This window comes from Marmota flaviventris, chromosome 3 (assembly GCF_047511675.1).
Source record: "Marmota flaviventris isolate mMarFla1 chromosome 3, mMarFla1.hap1, whole genome shotgun sequence".
In the NCBI taxonomy this organism is placed as follows: Eukaryota; Metazoa; Chordata; class Mammalia; order Rodentia; family Sciuridae; genus Marmota; species Marmota flaviventris.
Genome location: NC_092500.1, coordinates 24,004,538 through 24,031,875, shown reverse-complemented (window position 1 = coordinate 24,031,875; position 27,338 = coordinate 24,004,538). Strand labels below are relative to the sequence as shown.

Genomic DNA, 27,338 nt, shown 5'->3' with positions numbered 1-27,338 from the left:
GGGACAGATCTGGAGAGTTCCATTCAATTAAAAAAGATGTAATCAAAATTAGGCATTTAGAAGTTTCAAATAATACTGTTGATACCAAAGAAAATCAGAAGACATTTTCAATGTGAAAATGGAAAATTTGGGAAATTTGAAAGGCTGACTGTGGAAGGTCCAACCTAATAATTATAGATATTCCAAAAGGGAAAACAGACTAAGTGGCTTAGAAGCATTGAACAGAAGCATAATAAAAGACCAGAGGATGGAGATGGAGCAGTATAACTGAGTTCGAAACAAAGGTAATGATTTCAATTGTCAAAGCTGAGCCCATGTTTTAGGTTGTTCTTCACCAAGTCAGGGAATATAGGAAGAGGTGCGGATGCAACACCTTGATTTCCACATTGGATAGTAGTATAAAGATATACTACTATCTTTATACTACTAATATCTATATACTACTAATATCTTTATACTACATATCTATTTATATGCCTAACAAGTTCTAGTACACAGAAATTTTCTGTCTTTTTCAATATGAAAAAATATGCAACTTCATTTTTCCAAATTTCATGATTTAAGTTCAATTCTTTAATATGTATAAAATTTATTTTGGTATGGGGACTTGAATTAACTTCAGTTTTCCCCAGTTTATCAGTTATTCTGGTAATACTGAAAGAATAATCCTCTTTATTTGGAGGTGGTGGTAGTGCTGTGATTGAACCCAGGGTCTCATGAATGCTAAGCACTCTGTCATTGAGCTACATCCCATTCCTTTTTATTTTATTTTGTGGTAGGGTCTCTCTAAGGTGACTGGGTTGGCCTTGAGTTTGTGATTCACCTGCCCTAAAGTAGGAAAGACATAGAAGATATACGTAATATAATTAATAAGATTAATTTAATATGTTTAGCTAATGGAGACTAAACACTTTGAAGCACCCTCAAAATGAGAAACCCTTAGTATCAAATGCACCCAAAGACAGAGACAATTCTTCAGCTTTGGAAACTTCTATTAAAAAGCAAGAATAAAAATAAGTGAACTTTTATCAAAGTCAAGAAATTAGAGGGACTAGGGATGTAGCTTAAGTGGTATTACACTTGTCTAGCTTATTTGGGTTTATTCCCAAATAAGAGAAATTAGATATGCAATAAAACAAATCTAAGAGAATGAAAAAATTTAAAAATTGAAATTAATTATAAATTGGTTTTAAGACAGTCCAGTTGATAACTGCTAAAGCTGTTTCTTTAAGAATATGAATGTATTAAGTAAATATATGGACAGCATATTAAGAATAAGAGAAAAACAAATAATCCAAGGAGAAAATAAATATAAATTTGAAAGTGGCTAAATGAACATTAGATAATAGTATGTACAATTTAATATTAATAAATTTAAAAATCTAGTCAAAAGTGATGATTATTTGGAAAAAATTTGTCAGAATTGAGTGAAACAGTAAACATTTTTGGCTACTTCAAAATATTTTAGGGTAATTCTTTTGTATTTTAAAGATATGAATAATTTTTTTTCATATAAAGCTATTTCATAACATGGGTATTAAGTTTTCTACTAAATTGAGTCCAGCAGGCTCTGATAACAGAGCTTTATAAAAAGAGGATAGAAAACAGAAAACAATGAAACAATCTTACCTGGAAGTATTTAGAAGCAAAAGTCCAAAATAAAAGACTAGCATGTAAGATGAGTAGTGAAAATGTAGATTTTATTCTCAGTGCAAATATAGTAGGAAATTTGCAAATATAATTATCACTGGTAAACAAGGAGCCTCTAGGAGATGCTAAAAAGTAACATGGTGAAATTCAACAATGGTTTCTGGCAAATTAGGATTAGAAGAAATTTTTTTAATTTTTAAAATTGGTTATAAATAACAGTAGAATGCATTTATGCACTTTGATATATCATACATAGATGGGATATAATTTCTCTATTTTCTGAGTGTACATGTTGCAGAATTATATTGGCCATGTAGTCACATATATACATAAAGTAATAATGTCTGTTTCATTCTACTATCTTTCCTATCCCCAAATCCCATCCCATTCCCTTCCATCACTTCTTTCTACCTAATCTATGGTAACGCTGTACTTCTAGAAGAATGTTTTCTGTTAAAATAAGCTCTGTAACATGGAAATGTGTTATTCTTTCTGTCATTTGACACTGGTTTTAAAGTTATTGCCAGTCATTAAAAAATAGAAATTAGAATTAGTACTTTCATGATTATCACATCACAGGATGTTAAAAATGTTTGTAGATTGAATTCCACAGTGAAGTTATTGTTTGCAAATAATAATTTTTTTGGCTTCAAGATAATTAATAGAAAACCGTTAGAACTAATAATAGAATTTTATGAGATGTTTAGATGCAAAATCAATAGCTTTCCTATAACAACTAGAAGGTGTAATACAAAAATGATCTCATTTCTAAGGAGTACATGCTTAACTTTATCAGGAATTATGAGGGTACTTACACTAACATAAAGGAGACCAAACAACTCTACTAAAACATAATAATTATTAAAAAGACTGGTTGGCAGACAGAATATTGCTGAAAATTTAAAGATTCCTGTTATCTTCAAATTAATTTGTTAGTTTGATGCAATTCCAATAAAATTCCAAGCAGAAGAATCTAGAATGGGTTGGAATAATGAAAATTATTTGAAAAGTGAACAAAGAAGGAGGATTTGTACTGTCAGATAAAGTGTAACAGAGTTGTGCTTGTGAAATAATAGGCAGAGAGCCACTGAGACTTTTTTGTTAGAAACAGTATTAATATAAGTAATCAAAACAATCGATAAGCCATGAAATAAAAGATCACTAGTGTGATTACATGAAAGTTGCAAAATACAACTTATCAAAACACCATAAACAATTCAAAAAGCTATCAGTCAGAACTCCACAGAGCTGTGAAGAGGTCAAGGAATATCATTTGATGTCCTCAATGGATGAAGGTAGCAGTGCATGGGCGGGGGGCATGGTGGTAGATGTAGAGCTGGTTGGTAAGACTGTAGCCTAAATGTATGCACCTTTAACCTCCCCTCCTTCTCATTTCTTTCTGGAATAACATAACAACCATCAAGTATTCAGTGGTGTGGGAGAGGGAGGACATAAAAAAGAGATAGATGTGGTTGGTAAATGGCAGACAACCAATATTAGGATGAAGTTGCAGAGGATGAGTACCTAAATTCTCGGTAATCATTGGTCCAAGCATTCTAAAACATTTTCCAGAATGAATGTGAACTAACTGGGAGATTCATGGGATTTCTGCAACTGGACTGGAGTTCCAGTCAATCACAGGATCCATAACCATCTTCATAAAAATTAAAGTTGAGAGGCCAGCTTCTACCAGGACCAAGATGGAATTGGATCATACAATATATTTCAACCCCTTGAACTAGCTATTCAGACCCATCCAGTCATTTAATAACTTTGTATTGATGTGTCTCCACCTTTTATTCAGTTTAAGTTTTGGGATCCCATTTGTCATGTTATGGAAGGATGCTGTACCTGGCAAGTACTTGCAAAAGGAAGAGAACTTCCATAAAAATATATAAATTTCAGGAATGTTAGAAGTATAATGAGAGACTTAACAGTATTTGGAGAGTGGAATCCACTGGAGAAAATAAGCTTAAGAATTCCTGTAGATGCTTGGGGATGAGAGAAAGTCCAACAGCTATCTGAAATGCTTAACTTCTGTTGGTATTTAGAAAGTGATAGTGGCTGGGAATTTGCACAAGATGGAACAAAAAAATATTGAAATCTGTTGGAACAGTGATAGTTTGTCTGTGGTCACATTTTTGTCTCAGTTATAAAGAGAAGTGTCCATGTTACTTTATTTTCAGTCCAATTCCGTTCTACCACATTGTGCTTTCCACTCTTCCTTTTCTTATAGACACATCAGGTCTCATTGCATGTATTTACATTTTCCTCTTTTGAGAGGCCATTTATTCTTGATGAACAGAGATCACTGTCTAATTATGCATGGGACACAAGCAGTTTGGGATAACCTTCTTGAATAATTTTAATATCAACATGCTTTAAATATTTATTACTTTGGGGTAATTTTGCAAATTTTAAAAGAGCTTTTTGACTGTCTTTTTTTGTATTAGGAGGAATGAATCCCTAATTGGACAAAGAAGAATAAAATATAGGGACAATTTTGCTTATAAAAAGGCAAATGTACCTTCAAAGAAGTTTAAAGCTGTAGTACTAGAGATTGGAAGAGTAAGTTTCTTTTGAGTTATGAATTTTAATTAATTGATGAAACTAATTAAGAGATTACATATCTAAAGATGATTAACAATATTTTAACTTATTATAATATGAGACAGAAATACCAACAAGCATAATTTTATAATTCCATACTACATTGTAAATTATTCAGTTATCATTTAGATATTTTTATAATAACATTTCTATTGGAGTACTTTTGTTAATTTTGATAGTAATTTTAATTGAAAGATCTAATGAAACCACCCTGTTTCAATGTCAAGATATAATCATTAAAGTATGAATAAATTATTCTTTTGTGTTCAAAGTTTAAATTTAATATGTAACATATTTATTATTTCTTTAAGAATACAGATATATCATCAAGGAAAAGAAACATTAAAAAGGAAACTCTAAGAGATTTTTATTCAAAAAATCCATATATTTTGGAAATTCCAGAAAATGAAAGGTATTAACTAATTAATTAATTCAATAAATGTTTATTTGATTTTGCTCTGAGTTGGGCATAATTTGGGGTACTAAGGACACACTGGTGAACCAAACAATAAAATCACTGTCCTCAAGGTGCTTACTTTAATGAAAAATAATAGTAGTCAAGTAAACACACAAGTAAATAAGACAGTTTAAAATTTTACTATAAATTTTATAAAATAAATGAAACAGATGATATACTGTAGAGTAATTGGCTATGAATAATTGGTGGCAGCAATAATGTAGATGCGGGGTCAGGAGATCAAATATAAATTACTTTTAATTATCAGAGGACCTGATAATTTTTTTTAAAAATTTTAACTGACACATAAAATTTTACATATTTATGGGTAACAGTACAGTAATTCAATACATGTATACAATGTATGATGACCAAATCAGTGAAACTAGTATTTATATCTCAAACATTTATCATTTCTGTACTGGGAACTTTTAGTTATTTTGAAACATATCATAAATTATCATAAACTACTATTATCCTATTGTGTTATATAGAACACTTAATCCAATTCCTCCTATCTAGTTGCATTGTATGATGACCAAATCAGTGAAATAGCATTTACATCTCAAACATTCATCATTTCTGTACTGGGAACCTTTAGTTATTTTGAAACATATCATAAATTATCACAGACTATTGTTATCCTATTGTGTTAGAATACTTAATCCAATTCCTCCTATCTAGTTGTATTTTGGGATCTATTGTTCAATCCCTTTCTCTGTATTTTTCCTCTCTCATACACTTTGTAGTCTCTAGTACTCTCTCCTTTGAGATCAACGTTTCCCCCCCACAGCTTCCTCAAATAAGTGAGAACATGCAGATTTTGTCTTTCTAGGTCTAGCTTATTTAATTTAACTTACTGTACTACAATTCCATCCATGCTATCACAAATGACAAGATTTCATTATTGTTAAATGGCTGAATAATATTCCACTGTATATATGTACCACATTTCGTTTATTCGTGCATCGATGGACATGTAGGTTGATTCTCTATCTTGGCTATTATGAATAGTGCTGTAATAAATATGAGAGTGCAGGTATCTTTTTAATATAATAACTTCACTTCTTTGGATATACACTCAGTAATGAGATTGCAAAATCACATGTTAATCAGCATTTTTGTTGCTGGGATCAAAATATTTGACATGAACAACCTAGAGGAGGAAGACTTTAGTTTGAACTCCTGGTTTCAGAGGAGTAATCCATGATTCACTGACTCATGGCAGGAAAGCTTCTCAGCTCATGGCAACCAGTGAAGGGAGATCAAGGGAGGTGGGGGAGGAGGCAGAGAGAGAGAGGCGCCATGGACAGATAAAAGTCTAGGCTGTGGCTTCTGGTGACCACTCTCCTTAGCCATGCTCAGTTTGCCAACAGTTACCAGCCAGTAGTCCATTCAGACATCAATCCAACAAATGAATTAATCCTCTGACAAGGCCACATCTCTCATAATCCAATCATTCACCTCTGATCATTCCTGCATTATCTAACACATGAGCTTTTTGGGGAATATGAAAGATTCAAACAACAACAATGTGGCATTTGTATTTTTTATTTTCGAGGAACTGCCATACAGTGTGCCATTGTGGCTATATCCATGACCTAATGTTCTGATTATCAAACTTACCATGGCAAAATGTTCAGCTGCTATTTCTATGAATATGTATTTATGATTCTTATAATTCTTTATACATCTCACCTTCATTATATAATGTCTTTTACTGTTTAGTGATTTTGATCTTAAATTGCACCACAGAGATATTAATAGAGCCCCTTCTACTATTCTTTTGTTTGCATTTGCCTGTTATTTTCTTGATAATTCTTTCATTCTCTTTATTTATATTATGACATAAGTGTCCGTGTTTATTGAGTATTCTATTCTGTTGTCACTGTCAACTTTGTCCTTTAGCAAGTATTCATGTAGATAGCTTGGAGCTCTCTTTTCTGTTCTGTTACTCTATTTATCTACATTTAAGTTAATATCACACCATCATAATTACATTGGCTTTAAATTAAATCTTGCTGTCTGATAGAAAGTCTCTCTAGCTTGTTCTTTTCCTTCATGTAAATCTTGGATAATCTTTTACAAAATAGGATGGCTTGTCAAATATTCAAAATTCTATTGTGATTTTGATAAGGATAGAATTGAATAGATACACTGGTTTAGGAAGTTGTTTTTTTTTTTTTTTTTGAGCCTATCTCAATATTGTAATTTTAGTCTCAATCTCAATATTGAGTCTATCTTCTAATAGATAGACCATGGTCTTAGGTATTATAATTCCTTTTAATAAATTTACATTTCTATGATTTTTTTTCCCCTAAAGGTATTAAACATCTTTTGCCAGCTACATCAAGGAGTGTTTTTTTGAAATTAGTATATGCAATATTTTAAAATTACATTTTGAATTATCCTAGTCTTTGTATAGTAATAATAGAACTTTGATGCACACCCTCTAAACAACTTGATAATTTATTCATAGATACAGGTTTTTGTGTGGACTGTCATGCTGTGAACAGATAATGAAAGTTTTTCTTATTTCTTTCTAAAACTCAAGCCTCTTCTTTTTTCTCTTGTCTAGCATGTAGACTAAGACCTCAATATTAAATAGTTTGTGATAATGAACTTACTTATTGTAACATGCATTTAAAAATACTTATTATTTTAAGATAATTGTAGATTTATACCTAGTTATTAAGAAATTTACCCCATCTCTTCTTCACTTAGTTTGTAAGGGTAACTATATAACTTTCATACAGTGTCACAACTAAGAAATTGATGTTGGTATAATCCAATGACCTTATTGAGATTACAGCAGTTTTTCATGCATGTGCATGCATGGGTGTTTGTGTGTGTGAGTGTGGGTTTAGTGCTCTGCAATTTGTAGGACTTTAGATGACCATCTCCATAGTGATAGATCTGGTTGTTGGAATCCCCTAAATGTTAAGAAATGTCAGGTGATAGAAGGAGAAACATTCTGCATTCTCTGTGGGCTGACAGTTAGTTCCCAGCCAAGCTCCCTGGAGTCTGTCAGTTCTGTGCCAAGATACCTGCAGGAAGCCTGTCTTCTCACCCATTCCCTGAACTAGCTCACCCTCAGTGGTGGGAAAGATGCAGCTAATTGTCTCAGCTCATCTTAGGATTTTGAGGAGATTGGCCTCCTCATATAAGTACAAGAGTAATCTTTATTTTGGAAATGGTATTTTTAATTTTCACAATACTTATTAAAACAATTCATCTTTGTTGGGAAACCATTAGCATATCACCAAAAAAAAAAAAAAAAAAAAAAAAAGCAAAGCACAACAAAAAGCACCAGAAACCTGGAATTAAAAGGAAGTAATCAACAAAATCCCAAACACTTAGAACTGAGGGGTAATGTAAAACATGCTTGCCCAAAGGAAGCTTCTCTCCATCCTTTCTTCTTCACATGGCTGCATCTCTGCTGCAAGTGTGTGTCTGCCTGCCTGCCTGCCTGCCTGCCTGCCTGCCTTTCCTCTCTCCTCTTTATCTTCTAATTCCTTTTATCTTCAGATTCAGAATGCTATCTGTGTAAGAGAGCAGAGTACTTGAACTTACCTGTTGGCATCTGTTTTTCCTTCTTCTTTTTCTTCTCTCCCTTCTCTAATATAAATCAGGTAGAATGGTACAGGCCAGTGAGGGAGCAACGTCCCATGGTACCAAATAAATGGATAAAAGTGTTTTGAAGAAATGAGGTTATGCTCTGCATAACTACTCTAAAAAAAGTAGTTAGGCTACTTTGAGTTTTTATAGGCATTACTTTTTAACTACTGGTTAAAAATTGAATTTTTTTCTGGAGCATATTGAATGTGCATATATGAAGTTATTTAGTCTATATTTGTCTGATATTTTAGTTCCTCTGCAAGTCTAATATTAGACAAAAATTTGCTCGATTGTTTTTCCTTAAAGACCAATACAGAGAAGTGATTTTCTCATTTAATATTGAAGTTAGTTGATGAATGTGAACATTATATCATAATTTATTTGTCTTATCCCAGTGGGCATTTGGTTATGAAAGAAAAGCTCTGGTTGAGCTGAAACATGTGGGGGGGGAGTTGAAGGCACTCTGTGGTCTCTTTGTCCCTAGTGTTTATCTCTGTGCCTTCCTTTCTACCTTATTTCACATTTTTACCACTGAGCAAATGATAAATAATACAGAAACTTTTGCATAAGGGCAGTCAAGTGACTTCTTGATGTATTTTGTACAAATTGGAATCATTATTCTTTATTAAGGGTTTGGAAGTTTTTTGTATAATTCCAAAGCTGCTTTCTCCCTTGGCAGAAATAAGAGACCCGATGTTAGAAAAATAGCACAACGATACCTGATGATTCACATGAATCCTCTAATATTAGATTATATTAAAAGAAAAAGGTTTCATCAAATAGTTCTTGAAGAGATGCCCTGGAGAGCTCAGATGAACCTGTATCTGGCAATCACATACTACAACCTGCTTTTACAAAAGCTAGGAGAGCGCACGAAGACGAAACCTGGCATTTCACACACAATGGTCAGGTATAGTATGTTATCAGTCAGTTGTACTTTTTTAGTCTCATGAACATGGATTGTGTTTCTATATTCAAGCCTTCAATATTTATAACAATGGGCTTACAGAATATCTTGATACTGGCCATTGGTGCATTTCTTACATTTTTTAAAAAATCTCAGAATCTATTCTGTCAAACAGGTGCTGTGTTAATTTGAATATATCTTGAATGTGTTTGTGGGTATAGTTTTCAGGACAAGGATAATTCCAAGAGAAATTTAGCATGAATTGTATTATAACTGTATGTATTAGCAGACACTAGACAGATCTTGATTTCATTTAGAGGTATATTTGAAGCCTCTATAAATAGAGATCTTATTTTCTCATATGATGTAAGCTTTTCTATAGCTATTTCAACAGACATTTCTGAGCTCTAATTGAATGTGTTCAGCTAAATGCTGTGAAAGATAAAAATTGAAGATAGATATGTAACATGGAAGATAAAAATTGAAGATAGATATGTAACACCATTAGAAAGGTGATAGTCAATCATTCATTAAAAACAAAACCTTTTTGATTACCTGTTAGCTACAAAGCACTGAGTTAGGTGCAATGAACATACAAAGATGAATAGGATGCACAAGTTAGAGTTGGTAGAGTTATCATAAACATTCTCAATAATTGCAATCAATGGTAGAAGGTCAAGTACATATGAAGTCTTTGTTATAATAGGCTTTTCACTAGCTGGACCTAACAGCAAAGGTTTCATGGAAGGGACAAGCAGTCCTGGTCTTGATGGATAAGCAGGTTTAGAAGTGTGCAGATGGTGGATAGTTGTGAGGATGTGCAGAGGTGATAGTTGGAAGAGCGAAGGTCAGAGCCTGGGTAGGACACATAGGATGTGTCCAAATAGTCTGATTAGAATCTAGGGCATATGAGAAGAGTGGTGTGCAGTAATTAGAGAAGTAAGTGTGTACCAGATCATGGAGAATTTTCCATTTTTGTTAAATCTGAGCTTTACTTTATATACACAAAGAGATTATTGAGGGTTTTTGAACAGGACTGTCATAAGAAATTTCTTTGGCAGCAATATATCAAATAGATTGGAGAGAGGAAAGACTGAAGACAGGGATATGAATTAAGAGGGTATTTATTTCAATAATTCAATGAAGAAAAAAATGTAGGTCGAAATTCACAGTGAACTTGATTCTCGTGTCAGTTTCTCCAGTATTTTGGTTAAAAATCACTGTCAGATTCACTTTCACAAAAACATCTGTGGATAGATCCCTTTCCTATGTGGACCAGATCTGCATTCAAGAAGCAGTTAACTCACCAAGTGACCTATTCTTGGGGCCAGGCCAGGGAAAGGATTGGCTTCCTTACTATTCTGTGGACATGGAGAAATCTTCTTGGAGCTTCCAATCATGCATCACCATTTAACCATGATCACTTGATGGTACAATAACACAAAGATCAAATTTGTGTCAGAGTAACTTGCTGATAACTTTCATTTTATTAAAGCTGTTAATGTATACTCAGTGTTAAATTAATTACTCAATTGTACATTTTATTTTATTTTTTACAATCCTTTTTAATTTGTTCTTTTTAGATATACATGACAGTAGAGTGTATTGTGACATATACATACATGGAGTATAACTTATTCTAATTAGAATACCATTCTTGTGGTTATATATGATGTGGTGTTTCACTGGTGGTGTGTTCATATATGAACATAGCAATTTTAATGGAAGATTGTTTACTGTTTAAATTTTATTTTTAAAAAGAAATAACAGTGGTTATGAACACTCTGCTCTATATAGTAGGCCTCTTCACTGAATTGTGTTAAAATTAGGTGGCTTTAAGGTGACAAAAATTATTGTTTCAGCACTCACAGAGGGAGTATAGATCTTTCATCTCCATCTTCAAGGGCACTTTTAGGGAAATAGATAATGATATTAAAATTCCCAATGTCAAGATTATATTGTATAATTTTAAAAATGAAATGGTAAAATGTTTGATTTTTATTAAGTGTTAAAATATTTTATGATATAAAATTTGAGAGCACTCAAAATATTTAAAAGGTAAAAATAGATTTTATTTGACAGATTTCATTCCATGTTGCTTAAATTGTTTCTTAATGTGATTTTTTTCCCTTTGCAGTTTCCGATCATGTGATCCTAATATGTTCTCACTATATAATTCAGGAACAGTATTGCCAACAGCAAAACTGACTCTGGAAAATTATAAAACAATGCTTGATTTCCTACTTACAGCTAAAAGAAGAAAGGCCAACTTACCATCAGGTAAAATAAATATGTTGACTTACTATTGAATGACTCTATAGTTGTGCACACGCCAGTTTCCAAAAACCCAGCAATTTAGTTCAGTTGTTAAATTTTGATATTTTAATAGGACATTCTTGTTTGCTCTGTTAAAAAATTTTATATTTTACTGGGTTTGGTGATGCACACCTGTAATCCCAGTGGATCAGGAAGCTGATGCAGGAGGATTGCTAGTTCAAAGCCATCCTTAGCAACTTATTGAGACCCTATCTCTATATAAACTATAAAAAGGAACTAGGGATGTGTCTCAGTGGTTATGCACTCTTGGGTTCAATCCCTGGTACCAAAAAAAAAGAAAAGAGAAAAATTTTGCATTTTATGGTATCACCATATATACCTGGACATACCTATTTAGTGTTACAACCTAAAGCAGTTTGACTATTCAATAAAAATGTAATATTCTTTTGTTAAGCATAGGTAGGCTTTGGTGGTTGAAGATAGATGAAGACTTGCTATCAGGTGTAGTATTTTAGTGGAAATAACTTTCTTAACAAATTGTGTCAGACACACTGATACAAGTAAACACAAAAATGGTCATAATAGCTGATTTTGTGCTCAAGGTAGTGCATGCTGCCCTAGGATCTCCAACTAGCACTTTCTTTGAAAGCTCACTCTCAGATGAATGTGACAGTGTTCTGATGGCAGGACCATGAAATGTTGTTATCTGCTCAGGTATCAGGTCTCTGAGAGGTGGAGACATGCTGGTGAACAGGTCTTTAGATCTGGGTGCTGTACTGGTGACTATTGTCTGCCAAATTTAAATGACATTTTTATCACTTTCTTGCACAGATACTAGAGCAAGCCTACACACTATTCCTAACCAATAATCTAACTTATTTACTAGCCATTTCACAAACAAAAGTTATTTCTTTTCTTTTTTCTTGTTTTGGCACCAGGGATTAAACCCAGGGGTGCTTAGCCACTGAGCCACATCACCAGCACTTTTTATATTTTATTTTAATATTTATTTTTTAGTTGTAGTTGGACACAATACCTTTATTTTATTTATTTACTTTTATGTGGTGCCGAGGATTGAACCCAGGGCCTCACATGTGCTGGGCGAGTGCTCTACCACTGAGCCACAACCCCAGCCTTTATATTTTATTTTGAGACAAGTCTTGCTAAGTTGCTTACGGCCTTGCTAAGTTGCTGACGCTGGTTTTGCACTAGCGATCCTCCTGCCTCATGATTACAGGCATGAGATTACAGGCATGCGACACTGTCAAAAGTTATTTCTAGTAATTTTTTTCTTTTATAAATCCATTTACATAGATTTTTCATAATGGCATTTCAAGTGCAATGCAGCTTATTGCTGATTTGGGACCTTGGTATGCTAGTTAACTGTCCCAGTAGTGTCTATTCATGTTGAGGTACTTGGCATACTTTCTAGTTGCTTCAAGGGTGCAGTTTAGTTTTAACTGGTACCTGTACATATAATGTGTGTATTGAAATATTTGAAAGTAAATTCCATAATATAGAATATGAGTTTTGTATATAGATAATAATATGTAACTTCCTGAGCTTTTTTTTTTTTTTTTTTGGTTTGGTTTTAAACTGGCTCCCTGCCTACTACCCACCATGAAATTGTCAAGATATTCTGCTATTAAGACATTATCTAGTGGGGCTGGGGTTGTGGCTCAGCAATAGAGCACTTGCCTGACATGTGCAAGGCCCTGGGTTCGACCTCAGCACCACATACACATAAATAAAGGTATTGTGTCTAACTACAACTAAAAAATAAATATTAAAAAAAGACATTATATAGTGCAGATTGGAAGAGAAGGTTTGTGACAGAAGCAGTGCTCCTATTTTGATGCTGCACCAGTGGGCTGAGTTGCTGCACTCCCAAACTCAGGGAGCTGCTACTCACTTGCTAGTGTATATGTCCTGGAGATGGCCTGCTTGGAAATTAACAAACAGTGGGATCCTGTCATTTTCCTTCTAAAACATAGTTCATTTCTACCTCTGTTCCCTTTATCCTCATCTTTGCCTGAATTATTGTTCTCTGTATTTTTCGAACTTATCCCATTCTTTAAAACCTAAGAACTTTCTGCTCTGGAAATTTCCCCTGGTTCTTTTTGTCCTGGCCAGTCCCATCATTTTTTCAAGTTTAACTAGCATTTATTTCCCTGAATTACTTATTTGATGCTTATTTCCTACTGTGTTTTCCAGAACTTATATCTATGTTTTAAATCATATTTTTTTTTGCACTGTAGATGCTGAAGAATTTTCTACATTTGTGAATTCCAAAGCTAGTGAAGATAATGTGTCCAAGACACAACCAGTTTATGAATTGGACTCTCAATCAGCTCTTAGTGTCAGAGAAAGGGACCGAGCACATTTGGAACTGGATTCTTTTATGAGAATCTTTTTACATTGCAGGAGAGCCATGGTAATGTGATCCTTTTCATTTACTTAGGTAGTGGGTATAAATTGCAGCTTATAAATTCAGGCCAGTAAGATATATTGTGTTTATTTATATAATATACATAATTTTAGCTTTGATGAGACCTCTTCCTCCTAAGCAACTTTTGAGGTTTGCCTGCTAAGGCACTGAAGTCTTACGCACTGTCAAATTGTCAGGAAGAGAAAGTATGTTCCTTTAGTCATGTGTTGCCCATCCACCCACAGCCTAGGTGGCCTTCATGAAGTTCCTGGGGCTGTGTATACACCTCTCCACTGGTTTCATGCACAGGTGGGACCTGAGATCCTCTTGTGATGCCATAGGCTTCTCTCTGGGGTCTTGATGACTCCTGGGGAGTACCATAGCCCTCTTTCTTTTCTCTAGAACAAAGGAAGGTCTTTCTAGGCTACAGAAAGTCTTGCCCCTACCCCAACCTCCTTCTTCTGTTCCCTTGTGTCTTCTCTTTTCTTTCTTTTAAATAATGTGTGATAAATTGTTAAACTCAGGATCGGAATTACTAGTTATAAAAAAACAGCTTGCTTTTCATCATAGCGTGAAGAGTATATGCTTCAAACCTTCCAAGAGGTGAAGGGACTCTTTCCAGTCTAGTCAAGGAAAGAACACTGAAGTTTCCATATTCTCTACGGAGTGGAGAGTGATTTTACAAAATGCAAAGTAAACCTAGATCATTTCCCTTTGACCATGAGCATCACATTTTATCTTCCTTTCCACCAACTTCAGGGCCTTCAAAGAGCCAAGCCCTGCTCACCTTGTATAACTCAATTCTTCTTATTTCTGCTCTTATTTAGCATACTCCTGCCTTCATGGTCCTGAACAATGACATTAAACTTTTTTTATCTCTAGTTCTTATTTTCACCCTCCATCCTTGGTGCTTGCTGTTCCCGGAGCCTCAAATACTCTCCTCCTACCAATAAAAGCCCTACCAGTATACCTTCATGTGACTTGTGACTTGTTCAACTCACCATTCAGGTCCCTTCTCATAGAGAACCTCATAGAGAACCTCTTTCCTGATCACCTTGTCTCAAGTAACATGTCCTCTTGCATCTTATCAGGTCCCTACCTACTTCTCTTTATAAAGCATATTATTCCCTGAAATAATATTTTTGCCTATTTTTCTAGTTGGTCTTCTCTAATAAGTTTAGGAAACATAAGGGGAGATCCAGTTGCCCTTGCTCTACTTCTTTATACCCAGAACCTAGAACAATGGGATTTTTGGATTCAGTCCATTCCCGTGCATCTCCTCCTTCCACACTTAGTAGATTCGTGACTAGGCAAGTAAACCCCATGCTTCTATTTCCTCATTTTGTAGAGTACTAGTGTAAACCTATTTTAGGAATTGTGAGAACTAAACCAGGTAGTGCATATAAATATCTTATCACAGTATCTAGCATATATGAGAAGCACATAACAAATGCACTTAGTTATTTTTGACATGTAAGATTTGTAGAAAGGTAAAGTTTTTCAGAGGACTATAACTTTTCAAACTTAGTCTTTTGGACATTGTGTTTGTCTTAGGTTCTTGCTCATCGTGGTGGCTATTGGACTCTGCTTCAGAACTGCTGTCGGGCCTTTTGGAACTTTACTCAGGAGCTGCAAATACTTCTTAAACAGGCAGTAGATCTTTATAAAACATTTCCTGTTAGCCAGGATGCTTTCCTCTGTATCTCAGTTTTACCATTCTATTTGGGAGCAGAATTACTTATTGACATGTTAATACATCTACAAAATATCGATTCTGTTAAGGTAAGAGCATTTGGGAAATTTTTTAAAATTGTATTTTCAATTTAAAATATCTTTTGCCATGCAGTTTTGTATAATCCAAATTGACATTTTTCTTGAGTTCCTATTGATTTGTCTGTATTTCATTGCTTCTCAGTATTATTTTGCTCACAATAACTTGAATTAATATCAATGAAAAATATTTTAGCTTAAAAATTCTGTTTGTTTGGAGGGAAGGGAAAGTAACATTAACTAAGCTCTAGCTCCTACATAAACTAATCTTAATGTATTTAATCAATATATAAATCTTTTGACAGATAGAAAGGAAATGGATTCCATGAGAGATAACATTGGTCATTAGTTGACCTTTTCCACTGCTTTACCTGTTCCTATTTTGTTATTCCAGGTCCACTAGAATTTGCAGTTTTAAAGAGTCTAGCACACTGTGTTTTAAATTACAGAAATAAAATAGAAACAATGCAAATATAAAAGATAACCAAAATGTATTGAGAATTAGTAAGTATATAAACACATTGAGCTGTGAGGTTTATGATGTTTCTGGAGCAAAATATATAACAACAATAGCATAAAAGACAGAGAGGGTAAATAAAATTAATATTTAAATTTTGCATACTTCATATAAAGTGGTATGATATTAAGCAAAATGTGATCAGTTAAGGATACATGCAATGATCTTCAGAGTAACTACCCAGAAGAGATATAGGTAAAAAGTCCATAAAGTAAAAGGCAAGACTAAGTAATAGTTAATGAACTTAAAAGAAAGAAGGAGGGCTGGGGTTGTGGCTCAGCAATAGAGTGCTTGCCTAGCACATGGGAGGCCCTGGGTTCAATTCTCAGCACCACATAAAAATAAATAAATAAAAATAAAGGCATTATGTACAACTAAAAGAAATAAATATTAAAAAGAAAGAAAGAAGGAAAGAAGGAGCCAAGAAATCAAAAACACATGCAACAAATGGAAAACAAATAGCAAATATTAAAACTAATTCAATACTATCAATAACTATATTAAATACAAAGTGGCTAAACACCCCAATTAAAAGGCAGAGATTATCTGACAAGATAAAAAAGAAAGAAATATGTTCTTGTCTATAGGTGAAGTACTCTGAATAGTAAGAAACAGATTGAAAATAAAAGTATGGAAAAAGATATACTATGAAAACAGCAAATGTGAAAATGTAGAATAAAATGTAGGGAAAAGGTGACACTGGAATAGGCAAGCATATTTTTTATAAGACCCCTTAAAAGTATAAGAAACAAAAACAAAAATAGAGAAATGGGATTCTATCAAACCAAAAAGCTTCGCACAGCAAAGGAAATAAAAAGCAGAGTTAAAAGAACCTATGGAGTGGGAGAAAATATTTGCAAACTGTGTGTCTGATAAGAATTATATGAAACTCAAACAACTCAATAGTATATAAAAAGTTTGGAGGTACCTCAAGAATTAACCACCATGTAATCACCATGTGATCCAGCAATTTCACTACTATATATACATCCAAAGGAAATAAAATCAGTGTATCAAAGAGACATCTGCACTCCCATGTTTATTGTAGCACTATTCAAAAGTTAATTACAATTGGAGTTTTAACAAAAGGTTAAAATATACCATTACTGATCTCTATTTTTCCCCATTTTTCTTTTCATTTTTTTTTCTTTTTTTTCAATACCAGGGCTCAAACCCAGGGCCTCCCACACAATAGGCAAGCACTCTATTACTGAATGACATCCCCATCCCTTTTTACTTTATTTTGAAACAGGGTTTCCTTACGTTACTCAGGCTGGCCCTGAACTTAGGATGCTTTTCCCTCAACCTTCTGTGTAACTAGAATTATAAGCATGCATCATTGCAACCAACTTATATTTTCAACTAGCAAAGTCTCTTCATTCTCTCATTTTTAGTATTTTATTTTTAGTATATGGTAACATCAACATAATTTATATTCTCATTCATACTGCAGCTCATTTTAATTTTTAGGATGCAGGCACAACTTAGAATTCAAAGTAAATAGCAACATATTGAACTTGATCCCAGCTTCTTTAATTTCTCTTGCCAATGAAGAGCGTTAAGATAATAGGGTTGACCATATGATATTAGAGAATATAGCACAATACATTACTTTTGAGAAAATATCTACTGATATGGACTTGAAACTTTGGATGAATTTGTTCAGCATTTTTAGGCTGGAAGTATTTTCAATATTGTAGCACTATTTATAATAGCCAAGAAATGGAAAAAACCTAGGTGTTCACCAGCTGATAAATGGAGAAAGGAAATGTGGTATATATATACAATGGATTCAGCCATAAAAAGATGAAATTTCAGTCATTTGTGACAACATTGATAGAACTGAATGAAGCACATTATGTTAAGTGAAATAATCTAGGCACAGAAGATCAGAAGCCATACATTCTCACTCACATGTGGAATCTAGAAAGTTGATCTCATAGAAGTTGAGTGTAGAATGATGGTTTCCCCAGCTTGGGAAAGGAGGGAAAAGAAGCAGATAAGGTCAATGGGGTACTAAAAGTTAGGAGAAATAATGTCTGTGCAATAATACTTGTATTGCATAGAAAGGTGACTATAGACAACACTCAAATACTACATATTTCAAAAAAGCTAAAAGCAAGGATTTTAAACATGCCCATCATAAATATGTATGCACCGAATAAAATTCTATTTGCTGAAATAATTTTATAGATTTTCTTTAACATTTCAAAAAAATAATCTAAAATTGGTCTTAATACCAGGAAATTCAAAGGTAAGACTTGGCAATTTTAGGGGTTGGGGATGTGGCTCAAGCGGTAGCACACTCACCTGGCATGCGTGCGGCCCGGGTTCGATCCTCAGCACTACATACAAACAAAGATGTTGTGTCCACCGAAAAAAAACCTAAAATAGGAAAGGCAGCAGAATACAACAGACACTAGTATGGCAATATGTAAATCAATGGATGTGTAACTGATGTGATTCTGAAATCTGTATACGGGGTAAAAATGGGAGTTCATAACCCACTTGAATCAAAGTGTGAAATATGGTATATCAAGAACTATGTAATGTTTTGAACAACCAACAATAAAAATTAAAAAAAAAATAAAAAAAAGAAAAAGAAAAAAACCTAAAAAATAAATATTAAAAAAAAATTCTCTCTCTCTCTCCCCCCCCCCTCTCTTTTTTTAAAAAAAAGACTTGGCAATTTTAATCTTGATTTGGTAATAATCTCAGATTGCTATGGTAAAGGCTAGATATATTGTGATGCCTAGTTTTGTTGGAGTACCTCCAATTTTGAATTTGTCTTGGTTTTACATTTTCTTTGGTGTGAAATATTTTCACAGCCTATCAGAAATCCTAATTTTTGTTGTTTTTCTTAAAATAGGTCTGAGAATATAGGAAAAAGCAAACTCATTTGGTCACTGCCTATGAGTCAGTGAGAACTCACACTCAGGGGAATTTACCACTATTCAGGTATTCAACATGCAGGTCTGCCTACTGAGCATTAGAGGGACATCCTTCCCAATGGATATTGTCTGTTCACCTTAAAACTACCATCTACACACCAAGCAGCTCTTTGTTGGTCAGTCAAGAGCCGTTTGTAGGGCACTGTTCAAGTGAAGATAGAATCCAATCATTGCTAACCCAGTTCCAGGGTTAGTCCTAAGGGAAAAGAAGCTCCCTGTTTATGAGTGTCTCCTCCTGCCTTTTCCAGGTATTTCTGTCTTATTATGGAGCTCTTTGGGGCACTGCTGTCCAAATTTGAGTGTTATTTTTGACATCATAAAAGACATCATGGGTGTTTCAGGTTTCAAGAGACAGCAAGGTAGTAACTGCTCCTTGAAAGCAAATTCTGTGGTGAAAAGTCCCACCAGTTGTGGCTGGGAAGTGATCATAGGCTTTTACCATAAGCCCTAGTCCACATAGTATACACCAGAGAGTTTGTCCAAACCAGATCCTGCTGTCCACTGTGTAGACTTGGGAAGTTTTACTTGTTCCCATTTAGAATGCCCAGTTGATATTCCTTAGAAGGGTGGATTTCCATGCCTTTTAATTTACAATACTAGGTACGGGAGACATTTTCCAGTCAGATACAATGTCTATTCTTTTAATAGAATCAGATAAAAAAGATGCAACCAGTTCACGTGAAGCCGGTTCAGTTATAACAACTTGGTTGTTAATTCCACAGCCCTTACCTTTGTTTGAATTTTATCGACAGGTTTTGGTTTTACAGGGCTAAGTAAGAGTAATGTTCCCCAGTCAGACAAAATATACATTTACATGAAGAGTTGCACAGTATTCTCCAAAAACCTATATGTTCTGCTCTCTGGAAATTCTTCTAATAATAGAAATTGAAAATACATTCTGGACACCCAGAGCTTGAAGAGCTTCCTGGTAGTTGAACACATTGATGCGTCAGCAAGATAGCATGGCCTGATTCTGTGGTGAGAGTGCTTGGAAGCTCTGCATCTCAGACCCTCCCAGATCTCGTCCTGTATATCTTCTCATGTCACTGTTCCTGAGTTGTATGCTTTATAATAAAGCTGTAATCATAGTGTAGTGCTTCAAGTGAGTTCTATGAGTTGTTTAGTGAGTTTTCCACCCTGAAGGTGTAATGAACACCTGATTTTATAGCTGAGTTAGAAGAGCAAGTGACCCTGAGACTTGTGGTTGAACAGAAGGCAGTCTTATGACACTGATTCTGGATAAGGTCATAATTGAAGTGCAATATATCCATATAGAATGGAAATAGCTCAGTGTCTTTGTGTATTCATCAAATTGGATCATTATGCAGAGCCCAAAACAATAAGTCCTAATAAAAGCTAAAAGACCGAAATCTATGTTGACCACCACAGAATTAAATTATAAGTAGATTGCCACACATATAGGAAGAAAAATCTCCAAATATTAGGAAATTAAATACTGCACTTCTAAATAACCCAAAGGGGGGAAACAAACCAAGGGAAATTATAAAATATTTTAAACTGATGATAGTATATCAAAGTTTGTGGGATTCAAATAAGGCAGTGCCTTTATAGCTTTATAGAAATAAGGAAGCAATAACCCCAGCTATCTAAGTGCCCATTTATAGGAGCTAGAAAAAGAAAAGCAAATTAACTCCCAAGTAAGTAAAAAGAAGAAAGGACATAAGAAGAAATGAAGAAAATGATAAGAACAGAAAGCAATTAGATATAAAGCAAAACAAAAAGAAACTTGGAGATAATTAATAAGGTCAAAATAAATCATTTGAAAAGATTATTAAAGGTGGAATACTCCCAAGAACAAAAATGAGAAAGCATAAATTATTGCTATCAGTAATAAAAGAGGAATATAATGATAGACACTATGGATATTAAAAGAAAAAGGAATATTAGATTAATTTTTACTAATGAAGTTGACAAGTTAGATGAAATGGACACATTTATTGGAGAGCACAACTTAACAAATCTTGCACAAGAAGAAATAAAAAATATGAACTACCTAAATATATTAACAAGAAATTAAATTCAAAATCAGAAACCTTCACATAAGGAAAACTCCAGACTCAGGATATTTTCCTTGAGAAATTTCAACCAAAATACATGGAAGAAAAAATAAATCTTACACCAGATTTTATTCAATATAAAGCCAGCTTAACCTTGACAGATACATCAACAAGAAAAATATGAATTAATATTCCTCATGAACAGGCAAAAACTCCTTAATTAAATGTTAGCAGACCATTCCCCATAATATATGAAGTATGCAAATAATGATATAATATATATAAATATAAAAATATGCAAATGATGATAAAGTAGGGTGTATTCTGGAAATGTAAAGTTAATATTTAAAAATAAATCAAAGTAATTTACCATATTTTAGCAAGATAAAGGAAAAAATAATATGACTATTGAAATAAATACAGTCAAAGCATTTAGAAAGCTCAGTATGCATTAATAAAAAAAAATTTAAAAATTCTCAGAAAACTAGGAATAGAAAATATCTTTTGCCACCTGATAAAGAGTATCTACAGATAACATCATGGTTAATAGTGAGATATTCCACGTTTCTCCCTAAGATTTTGAACAGAGCAAGGATGTCTGCTTATTTCACTTTTATCAAACATCATGTTAGAGATCCTGGCCAGTGCAATAAGACAAACTAAACAAACAAAAGAAACATAGATCAGAAATAAATAAATAAAAATACTTTATTTGTGTATATGATATGTATTTTTTTAACATAGAGAACTCTAACTTCCCAGGACTCTACAATTAACTATTAGAACTAATAAATAACATAGTAGGATATAAGTTCAATATATAAAAATAAATGTACTTCTGTATACTAGCAGAAAACAATTTGAAAATAAAATTTTTAAAATAATGCCATTTATAATATCATCCAAAATTTCAGATATCTAAGAATACATCTAATGAAACTTGCATAAGAGTTTTACTATTATTGTTTTTTTGCTACTTTTCCTCTCCTGTGCCTGGGTTCCTCTTAACGGTGTCACTGGGATAGGAATACTTGGACTTAATTTATTCAACCATTTGGAGTTATTTCCTGGCCCTTAACCTGATTTAAGAAGCTTTGCTTTCTTTGCCTAAAGAGTTTTCAGAGAAATGCACAAATACATCAGGGACTCATGGGAAATGAACATAATATTGTAGTTAAAATAGTAACACCTTATTTCAGACAAAAAGAGTGCCTTCTAGAAGATTTACTTTTTTATAGGTTTGACCTTTACATCAAAGAATTATATATAACATTTTGCAAGTTAATGCACAAAACTTTATTGTTCATTATTACCTTATTATTTATTATTAAAACTTAATTTTCCTGAAGCTTTACCCTATTGGTTTAATATCCTTACTTAAGTGGATGCTGACTGTATACCAAGAAGTACAGACCTCAAACTATGTTGTCTAACATAGGAAACATTAGCGATACTATTTAAATTTAAGTTGGAAATATTTAAAATCAAGTAAAACAAAAAAATCATATTTCAGTAGTTCAGTAGACACGGGTCTAGTGGCTATATTGGAACTATATTGAACAACACAAATATAGCACATTTTTCATATTACAGCATATTGGACATTACTACCAGTTCAAATTATCAAGCTTTTATTTGCATAAAAGGAACATTTAAAATTTTCTATTCAGTTCTTTTTCATGTTATATTATCAATTTCATTTCTCAGAAAAATGTAGTAAAATATGAAATGACACATTTTTTTTCCAATATGTTACTTGCAGTTTATTATTTTTTTTCCTGTTAGTGGGGATTAAACTTGGGAGTATTCAATCACTGAGCTACATCCTTAGCCCTTTTTATTTTTTCTTTATTATTATTATGATTTTCTACTTGCAGTTCATTGAAGACAAAGGAGAGTTCATTGTTCCAAGCTGTTATGGGAATATTAAACATGATAATGGTGGTTCTAGCCTTTCTTTTGAGCATCCTTTGGATGATGTAAATGTGGTTGATTTGAAATGGATCCATGACTTTGTATTAAAATCCCTGGAAGTTTTATATCAAGTGGAAAAATGGGAAACACTAGTATCACTTGCCATTCAATTCAACATAATTTCACAGTACGTACGACTACTATATGGGCAATAAAAAAAAAGAGTGCATTAGAGTAAAAGTCTTTTTAACTAACGTTTGCTTTTTAATGTATTCTTTACTTCTGTCTAGTGAGAGGTACACAGAGCAGGTGACACCACTTCTGGTATATGCACAGCGCCAATTGCTTCTGAGAATACAGAAGTTCAAGGGCCCAGATATTACCCAGCAAGCTTGTGCAAGGTATGAGGCCGAGTATGGAGAGAAGGTAAGTTCTGCCCTATTATTCCTACAGTTGTGATTTTTAAGATTAGTACTTACATAAAAGATAGATTTAGGAATCAGATAAATTTTATTTTCACTTAGGCATTTATTATTCAAATCAACAAATGTTATTGAAAATCTGCCAAGTATCAGTATTTTCCAGGTAAACAGAAATTAAGTTCTTGTTCATGAGAAGCTTATATTCCGGTCACAGCTGACCTATTTGTTAGGCACAATGGGACAGTGTCTAGAGCCCAGGATATTTTTAGGGGCCTACTAAAAATTCTTTTTTTGATTTCTTTAAAAATAAGAAAAAAGTAACACTAAGGTCAAAGAAAATGTTTTAATTATCTACTGTTAGTATTTTTCTACTTAAACCAATATAATCATAAAACATAATTTTTAGTATATATGTATTTTTTTAATGGAGGAATGGGTAAATGCAAAAAATACCCAAGGCCAGTGGAAATCATGGTACAGTTGGAATCAGATGGAGGAAAGAGATAAGTTGATTGTTTAACTAAATTTAACAAATAGGTATTGACCACCTAATCAGAACCAGTGCATACAGGTGTACAGTGTGTGTCCTGCTCAGAGTCCATGGTATATGTGGGACTGGAACCTTGTCCTCCATGTCCACAGCTGTCTGTGGGCTTGGGCTGTGGCCTTCCCCCAGCAAGGACTCCATTTTCTGCTCCTCACAGTTTCCTTCTGGCCCAGTGGGAGCCTTGCCTTTTGCATATTCTATGGGGGGAGAATACAGTCTGAGTTCCTGCTTCATGGAGTTTAATTTCGGAGGGGTAGGGATGGGGCCCGATAATAACATGCAGGCAGCTAAGCAGATCTATGATCATTCTAAGTTCTCTGAAGAAAATAACATAGGTCAATGGGATAGAGATTGGCTGGGGTTAGGGGTGGAAACTGAAGCAAGGGTGATCAATAAGATGCCTTCCACATGGTGACATTTAATGGGAAGGAGCCAGCCATGCAAAGATCTAGAGAAGGATCCTTGCAGCCCCAGGGAAGAACAAGGCCCTGAAATGGGACAAAAGGAGACTTGCTAGCTGGGATGGAGCAGATAATAGACAGGGCCAAAAGAAGGGTTGCCCCTTGTAGGTCTGCTTTGTTACTGCTTCCTCTTCTTCTCTATGTCTTAATGTAATGTGCCCAAGACTCTGTTCTCTGACCTCCTGTCTTCTCTATCCACACACTCTCTCTCAGGAAGTTAGTTCCACCTGTGGCTTTAAGTACATTTTTATGATGATAACTATTGAAATTACATTGCAACTCCAGACCTTTCTTCTGAATTTATAATGATATGTATTAAGTGCCTTTATCAAAAAGTTTCAACCACAGAAGCAGAACTAGTAAATCAGAACTAGTATATGTCTCTCTGGATTTATTATATGGGATTGGCTTATATGATTGTAGGGATTGGCTAAGCAGGTCCAAAATCCATAGAGCAGGCCATCAGGAGCATGAACAGGAGGCATGGACAGATGCTGTTATTCACAGACAGTCTGTGAGGGGAGAACAGCTATAGGCCCCATTCATGTTTGTTATTTGGAGTCCTTGTAATGGCTGGCTTGTCAAGGGCTGATTGGATTAAGCCAGGCCCACCAAGGATAATCTCCCTAATGTAAAGCCAGTTAATGAGGGATTTTAGAATCTGCCAAATCCCTTTACAGAGCACCTAGGTATTTGATTAAAGAACTGGGATGAGGTGCAGATATGTTACAAAAAGGATGCCTCCCTTACTTTCCTCTCATAGTTTAGCTCTAACTATTTGATCCACAAAAAAACTGTCAGATTATGGCATTTTCAGGAAAAAGGATAGAACTTGAGAACATTATGTTAAGTGAAATAAGCCAAACGTAGAAGGTCAGCAGTCATGTTTTCTCTTATATGTGGAAGCTAAAGAAGAAAAAGGAAAAGAAAAGTGAGTGTGTGTGTGGGGGGGTCTCATGAAATCAGGGAGATCAGTAGAATAGAGGAAAGGAACCAGAGGGAGGCAGGAAGGGAGGGAAAGGGGAAATGCCAGGGGGTGATATTGGCCATATTATATTGTTATAGTGCATGCATGCAAGAATATGTAACAACAAATCCCACCATTATGTAAAACTATAATGCACCAATAAAAAATATGGTAAAGAAAAGTACCCCCGCCCAACCCATCACACTACCTGAGTATCAATAGCATCTATTAGATGTTTAATACACTTCTTAAATTTAGCACATCTCAAACAAACCTGTTCTGCCAAGTCTCCCCAGTTGGTGATAGCCCATCCTAGATGCTCAGTGAGATGCCTTGGAGACTCCCTGACTTCTCTCTTGCTTTCACATCCCACCACAAATTGGTTTTCAAATCTTCTGCCCTTAAAATGCAGTCAGAATAGGACTATTTGCTATCTCTACTACTAATCCTCTGATCTAATTATTGTCATATGTATGGAATTAAACCAAGGGGCGCTTACAACTGAGCCACATCCTCAGCCCTTTTTATTTTTGAGACAGGGCTTCATAGGTTGCTTAGGGCCTCACTAAATTGCTGAGACTGGCTTTGAACTTGCTATCCTCCTGCCTCAAGCCTTCAGAACCACTGGGATTACAGGCATGTGCCATCATGCCCAGCTCATTGTTATATTTGCTTGGGTTAATGCAGTGACTTTCTCATTACCTTATACCACTACCTCTAGGAATGCAGCAGACAGCATAACCTTTTAAAAACCCAAGTCAGGCAGGTCACACTTTGGCTTGCTCTTCTATGGCGGCTTACTATCTGACTCAGAGTAAGTGAAAATCTTTACCATGGCCTTAATATAACTGTCTTACATAATTTCTCCCTCTGTGATTTGTAGTAACTCGTTTCCTATCACTTCCCTGCACTGCTCTTAAAGACATGCCTGCCTCAGGGTCTTTGCATTTGCTCTCACCCCTTTGAAATGCCCCTCTGCAGATTTCCATGTTGATTCCCCCCTCACTGTTTTCCAGTCTTTGCTGAATGTTCCCTTCTCTTTTGAGGCCTTTTCTTACCCCTCTATTGAAAATTATATGCTGTTTTTCTTCATTTCTCTCAATAGCAGTTATAACTCTTTAAAATGCTATACAATGTGTTTCACTCTCTTGTTTGTTTCCTCTCTTCTCCCACCAGAATAAGTTTCTTAAGACTAGGAATTTTTGTTCATTTTGTTTCTTTCTATCTCATCCCTTTAGCTTGGAACAGTGTTTGGCACATAATAAGTGTTCAATAAAGATCTGTTTAATGAAGGTGGAAAGGTGGGGAGAACCAGGTCCAGCATGTCCTTATTAGACTGTGGGAAGTCATTTGCATTTACTGGAATGTTTGCATCTCATTATGGAAATACACACAAGGGACATTAGACTGGGGTTCAAAGAGGGATGTATTTTGAGTGATAGGTTAGCTGACAGGATGGGAGTGAAAAAATAGAAGAATAAATTCAAGATTCATTAAAAGAATTCCATTCTGTCTAAAAATTACATGTTGCATATTTTTTTTTTTTAAATTGGAGAACTCAAATATCTGTCAGAAAATAAATTGTCAAAATAATACAAAGGAGGGGCTAGGGTTGTGGCTCAGTGGTAGAGCACTTGCTTAGCATGTGTGAGGCACGGATTCAATACTCAGCACCAGATAAAATAAATAAATAAAATAAAGGTATGTGTCCATCTACAACTAAAAAAAATAATAATAACAATACAGAGGAAGTTAATTTTCATCTGGAAAGTTAAAATTGCATTAATTATGAGTAGACTAGAAAAATCTGCTATTGGAATAGCA

General features: G+C 34.3%; 1 protein-coding gene across 1 annotated transcript in view; it reads left to right on the top strand.

Moving 5' to 3' along the window:
• The window catches only part of Cfap54 (cilia and flagella associated protein 54), a 308,923-nt gene that overhangs the window by 98,767 nt on the left and 182,818 nt on the right, over window positions 1–27,338 (top strand). The window contains exons 31-38 of the mRNA XM_027928857.2: window positions 4,104–4,218; window positions 4,572–4,672; window positions 9,015–9,245; window positions 11,380–11,522; window positions 13,778–13,953; window positions 15,502–15,729; window positions 23,081–23,304; window positions 23,408–23,543. Of these exons, the coding sequence (XP_027784658.2) occupies window positions 4,104–4,218; window positions 4,572–4,672; window positions 9,015–9,245; window positions 11,380–11,522; window positions 13,778–13,953; window positions 15,502–15,729; window positions 23,081–23,304; window positions 23,408–23,543 (1,354 nt within the window). The remainder of the gene's footprint in view (window positions 1–4,103; window positions 4,219–4,571; window positions 4,673–9,014; window positions 9,246–11,379; window positions 11,523–13,777; window positions 13,954–15,501; window positions 15,730–23,080; window positions 23,305–23,407; window positions 23,544–27,338) is intronic.